The 6,074-nt window shown below is 37.1% G+C and overlaps 1 protein-coding gene across 1 annotated transcript; it reads right to left on the minus strand.

Moving 5' to 3' along the window:
• Positions 1-375: 375 nt before the first annotated feature.
• On the minus strand, positions 376-5,807 carry LOC109337080. Its single transcript, XM_019573958.1, has 5 exons — positions 4,888-5,807; positions 2,931-3,815; positions 2,380-2,835; positions 2,053-2,239; positions 376-1,838 (listed from the first exon to the last, which is right to left on the minus strand). Exons 1-5 carry the CDS (start codon positions 5,554-5,556, stop codon positions 844-846), a joined length of 3,192 nt encoding a protein of 1,063 aa, XP_019429503.1. The 5' UTR covers positions 5,557-5,807; the 3' UTR covers positions 376-843.
• Between the last annotated feature and the right edge of the window lie 267 nt (positions 5,808-6,074).

Consider the following 6,074-nt stretch of genomic DNA (forward strand, 5'->3'; position numbering starts at 1 on the left):
ATCGTCCTCATTCTTGTCTGTGAAACTAGACAAAAAAAGATGCATTTGTAACGTCTTGACCTCCACCTGATTCAGATGTCAAGACTTCTATATATGTAATTTTATCCTAGTCTAATTAAAAAGTGACACTGTATTAAAAAGAAAAATTATAAAAATATAACATTCTTATATCACTTGTAGGAATTTTATTAGTTGGATATATGAGGATATGATTTTTAATGAGACATGATATTTATTCGTGTTTTATTGTTGCCCTCTATTATGCTACATATCACCACTGGATGGTTAATCGTCACGTTTTTTTGTTGATCTATAACTGTATTTTAAGATACAAGTAAAAAAGATTATAATTACTTTGTTATGCTTATTACCAACTTCTGGAATGACATTTTGTATTTAATGCATGCTTCATTAAGCCCTTTTAGTTCACAAAAAAAATTAGAGATGAGAATACACTTTTCCTTTTTACAAGTAGAAATTCTAAGAGAAGTCTGCATAGCCCTACACAGTTTTTTCTGTATGATGCAGTGTAGACTAATTGTAGCATAATTGCAGGTAGCATATCCCAGCTACAAGCTACTCTTTCACTATATGCAACAACAAACTACGCTAAATATTTGTCATTTTTTCCTTCTCCCATTTTCTCCAAAAGAATTAAAGAATATCTTAGGGTACAAATATAATTCACACATATTTCTAGCTTTCAATAGTCTCTTGTTGGTGGTGAAAACAAAGCATTGCTTCCTTGACTCCATATATTCTTCATGTCACAACTTTTATGCTTTCATATACAATCTTTTTCTGCTTCAAATTTACCAAGATATACAATATTCCCCCTCTTTGCTATGATCTCCTCTTTGCCAATTGGAATGCCCTCTTCAAGAAATTGTTTGCAGTTCTATCATTTCTATGGCACAAAACTCTCAATATTGTGTTAGGGTCTGATCTATTCCACCTTCCTGTAGTAGGAGGCATTGGCAACTTTTGTTCACTACCCATCATTCCTTTCCCACTTGTTTCACAAGTAACAATGCTGAAATCTTCCACTAACTGTTCAGTACTTTGGCCCATCAATGCTATGACTCCTTCCACCACTGCTGCCTCTCCCTCCACCACATTTTCTGCTATCAATCCTTCGTCACAAGTACAGAAAACTCGGTTCAAGCTCTCGAAATCCTCTTGGATCATCACGTGATCTAACCTATTGAACACCCTTGAGCTTCCACCAGCTAGCAAAACCATAAGGAATGCATCAAAGGTAGCCTTCATTACTTCTTTCATTGCAAGTGGTTGAGCTCTGTCTGCCAATATTGCAGTCATTAGTGTTATATTCTGCTTGAGGATCCTCAATGCCGGTCGAATCCTAGCATTATCGACATCGCCAACATAGAGACTATCATAGAATGTTGAGTTAGAGTCGAGAAAAATAAGACGGTATGCTGCAACTTCTGAGACATGTTGACATGCTTCTGGAATGGACAAGTTTACTGTTTCAAAGTATGAAAGACTGCTGTTACTTTGACTCCTACGGTTGGTTGCAAAACGATGGCGATTTGAAGGAACTGTTACACCAGGTGATTGTGTTTGAGTGAGTGTTTTTTCAAGGGAGAGAATGTGAGAATGAAGATAGTGTAAGGTGTTGAGACGAATGTAAAGGCGTTGTGTTCCACGGCTAGTTGATGGCCTAGGATGATGACCTTCATTTGTTCCATGCATGTGATATAGATCTGAAAGGCTTGAACCGCATGGAGCAGTTCTCTTCCAGAGCTTGCTGAACTTTGAATCGCGGTTGCATCTGGTTAGTGGTGGAAGTGAGGGAACATAGCTCTGCTTTGTACCTGAAGTAGAATAGAGTTTCAACATTATAAGAAGTGTTATTTGAATTTCTACATGATACCAATGACATTCATCTGAAGTTTGAAAACAAATAAAATAAGAACAGACATTTTCCTATTCCAGCAACTATTTCTACACAGGTGTCTTAATGTTTTTGTTGTGTTTTATTCTCAGAGAGTGAACAATTTCAATTTTGTACATATTCACAGTACTTACCACATGATGCAACAAACATCATGTAGTCTTGGAAGAGACTTTCCAATCCCTCAGCAAGATGTGGTACTAAATCTTCCGTATTTCCTATTGGAATTTGAAAGAATTTTTCCACAGTTGTCTTGGCCAATTTCATCAACTCTGCAGCTGATTGTGCATATGGCTCTAATTTGGATTTCGGATTCCATGTCTACAGTAAAAGAGAGAAAATAATTAAAATACTACTCTAAATTAAATACATTGTTAGTATTGGAGGGTCCAGTATTGGAGAGGATCTCAACCTCACTATTAAATGTTTGAAGCAAAGGGGATCATAAGGCCAAAACTTACTTCAGTTTCTTTCGCTCTTTGCAAATACTCTTTCCCTCTGTGCACAGATTCTTGTATCCATTGTCTCAAAAGATTCAGTATGATTGAATCAACTTCATAAGGAACCAACTCTTTCACTACTGTTTTGCCATTATCATCACCTTCTCTAGTGTCATCAACCACCATTTGGATCAAAACCTTTTCTACCTTTTCAGCCCTTTGCAATACCTGAGATGTCTCAGAGGTTAGTGAGGTCAACTCATTTAAATATTGCCTCAACATATTCCCATAGCAGTTGTGCAACACCAATGCTGCAACTGAACCTGCTGTTTGGTGCCATTTCTTTAGGGTTGGAGTGAAAGTTTCTCTTTCCTTCATTGCTAAATCCTCTGTCTCCTGAGCTAATTTTACCAGAATTTCACTTAATTCTCCCTTTAATTCCAAATCAGAAGACTTGAATTTCACCTTCTCAACTACCTATACTCATGAAAAAGAAAAAATAGTTATAATAAACAAATTATACCAGCAACATATACAAATCATACCAAGGATAAGATAGGTTAAATACAAACCTTATCAAATGCATTCTTGATGGAAGATCGAATATAATACTCAAGCCGATCACTAGACGAATCCACTATTGTTATATCTCCTTTCTCTCCCCCTTCCTCCTCATCAGCTATTTTAAGATCTTCGCCTAAAATTTTTGAGACAGACAACACCACAGGGAGAAGGTTTTCAATTTGGCCAACACTCCCTCTATGAAAGTGATCATGGTAATTAACAAGTCTCTTCTCTGCCCAACCCTGCATTGAACTCAACACTGATGTCCATATCTTGACATAGAAAGATTCTTTTTCCCTCTTAGCATCATTGGCCACCTCATTCAACATAGCATATGAGGCACATAGAAGGTCATTCTCTACCTGCCTTGTTGCTATGAATTGTTGAAAAAGAACCCAAGTGAGGCATACATTGTGAATTGGCCTAGTGATCCCCAATACAGACCAAGTCTTCTTAATCAACTCAAGTAACTCATCAACATCATCAAGGACTAATGTCTCATCTCGAAAATCGAAAATGGCTTGAAGAAGAGTGGTATAGAGATGAATGTTTAAAGGGTATCCATCAGCCCAGTGGCAAACATCAGTTGGGGTGCCATTATTACTTCTCCAAGATAAAGAAACCACAGAATTGGAAAGGGTTCTCATTGTGTCTGAGTTTTTACCTATGTCTATAGGTTTGGCCTCACCACTGCGGATTATGTCCTTAAGGCGCATGGCGAATGTGTTACTCTTTTCTAGAGGGACTGAAGGGTATTGGAGGAGACCTGATTCAAGGATTTTGAGCTGCCTCTTCTGCCACATATGGTACTCACGGGAATCACTGAATTCTGAGGGTTTCAAGTGCCTCAGAAGTTCTAAGGGGAGAATTATTGTTTCTACTCGCTTTCCCACCTGCATTGCCATCATTTTCATATAGTTAGACCAGGATACATGCATGTGAAGTAAATGTTGTGGGTTTTCAATCACTACCAAGGATCTTTTTCGAGAATGAAGGGGTTGTTCTTGCTTTTGGTTTTGATTTTAATGATAAAAATATTATTATATTATGATTAAAAGGTTATTTTCCTTTTTCTTTTTGTAGTATTTGTATCTTGAGTACTGGTTTAGGAAAATCTAAGTCAAACCAAAACTTATGAAAAAGAATTTATTAATGAAAAACTAACAATATTTTTAATGTAACATGAACAAGCCAAAATGGCCTTGTTGTAACCTTTTCCTAAGGATCCACTTGGTCCAAGGATGTTAGAACATCATCAAGGCATGCATCACAGCCTTTTTAACAGAAATGGAAATCATAACCAAAACTTTAACATTGAGATTAAAGAATGAAAGAAACTAACCACTAAACCTAATTCTATATTTTCTGAACTGATTTTTAAATATTATTCCACACTTTTTTGTCATATATGAATTTCGTTGGGGAAAAAGACGTAATTGCTTTGATAGCATTTATATCGTGTTTAATAATCTAAAAAAGAAATAGGATAAGAATATGTGTAAAAATAAAAGATAAAACTAAAGTACTTATCTTCACATGCTTATGTTGTTTTGTTAAAAGAACCTAATATGCAATGAAGTGATTTAAATTGTGGACAACATTACTTGATGAAATCTTAATATTGTGGTTGTGGTTGTGGTGACCGTCGCAACCACATCATACCGCAATTATGTTGTGATTCCAAATCATAATGATGCGGCCGCATCGGACTGCAACACAACCACATTGGACCGCATTTAGATCATATTGAATTGCATAAGACAACATTAGGCCACATCAGATTCAAAAATATTTTTTAATCATAAAATAATTCACACCACACAACCATAATTCGCATCACAATAGCCGCAATATAGGCAATCACAGTAAACAACCACAATTTAAAATGCAATATAATATATATATATATATAATAGCTCACAATTATTTAATAACGTTGGTTTAAAATATCCATAGTTTACGTACTTGACCAACGAGGGTCCTCGTGATGATTTTCCTTAAGTGGTTATCATTGTGCTCAGTCACTTTCATTTGTTGTCTCATGAGCTCTGCGGAAGTCATAGGTCGTCGTGGCCTCGCTGGCGGCACGGTGTAATGCATAGGACTACCTCCACCGGCTGATATTGTCCCTCCGCCGCCGCCAGACACCATTCTCCTTGACGATGCTCTTTTCAGCCCTAGTGCTCGTTTCACCCTACTAGTTGGCGACATTACCACATTGCTTGGCTTCCCACCATTCACATTGCTGTTCTCGTGGGTTTTTGAATTAAACGACAACGGGTGACGACCGCTGAACCCTGGGGATGACCGACATGATATGAAGAAAATCTCATAGGCGGTTTCCCTTATATCATCTTGGCTTAGGCCCTCGAGCTTCTCAAAGGGTGATACCATGTTATAGCCTTTATCGTCAAGCTCGAGTAGCGTTTGTTGACCTTGACTGTAATAATGGTGGTGGTGGTGGCAATGAAGACGCTGGCCATTAGGCGAGCATGTGGTAGAGATAGGGCAAGAATGATATTGGTTATTATGAGAGCATGTAATAGAGATAGGACCAGAATGATATTGGTTATTATGAGAGGATGTGGTAGAGATCGGGCCTGAATAGGATTCACGGCGGCTTTTCTGACCCATAAGGTTAACAAAATGGGAGGTGGGTCAGAAACCGACGGTGAATGGTGCGGTGACCTCGACAACAATGGCAACGAGAATAGCTATCACGTCAGAGAAAATTAAAGGGGATGAGAGTGGTGCATTTGTCTTTAAAAAAGGGGTTACCATGAACAATGAGGGAAAGATGTTTGTTTTTGTTAGTTAATGACAACATGTTTTTGCATGGAGAATGAGAGAGAGAGAAAAGAATAAATTAGTGATTTTTGGTTTGTCCACGTTGTCATGAGCGAAGAAAGTGAAAAAAACAAAAGATGGTATAATTAGCCAAAATAGAACACTCCTGCATTTGAATTCGTTTTACTTGAAAGCATATATTATTCTTTGTTTTTATTGTTATTCCATTTACGATGAGAAGATACGCAAGTTGCATATATCTCACAATGGTCTCTTGCAACTCGTCATGTTTCAATATAGATCACATTTCCCATTTTTTGTGTCTCAATAGTATCAAATCCAATTAAAAATATTACTTAATTAAA

This window comes from Lupinus angustifolius, unplaced genomic scaffold, assembly GCF_001865875.1.
Source record: "Lupinus angustifolius cultivar Tanjil unplaced genomic scaffold, LupAngTanjil_v1.0 Scaffold_1_1094, whole genome shotgun sequence".
NCBI classification, from domain to species: domain Eukaryota; kingdom Viridiplantae; phylum Streptophyta; class Magnoliopsida; order Fabales; family Fabaceae; genus Lupinus; species Lupinus angustifolius.

Bases quoted from the DNA above. Each gene is read 5' to 3' on its own strand.
- LOC109337080 (XM_019573958.1), bottom strand. From the start codon at position 5,556: ATGGGTCAGAAAAGCCGCCGTGAATCCTATTCAGGCCCGATCTCTACC. The intron at 2,836-2,930 runs GTTTGTATTTAA...TCATGAGTATAG, and splicing joins TCAAGAATGCATTTGATAAG to GTAGTTGAGAAGGTGAAATT. The intron at 1,839-2,052 runs GTAAGTACTGTG...ATTCTACTTCAG, and splicing joins GATGTTTGTTGCATCATGTG to GTACAAAGCAGAGCTATGTT.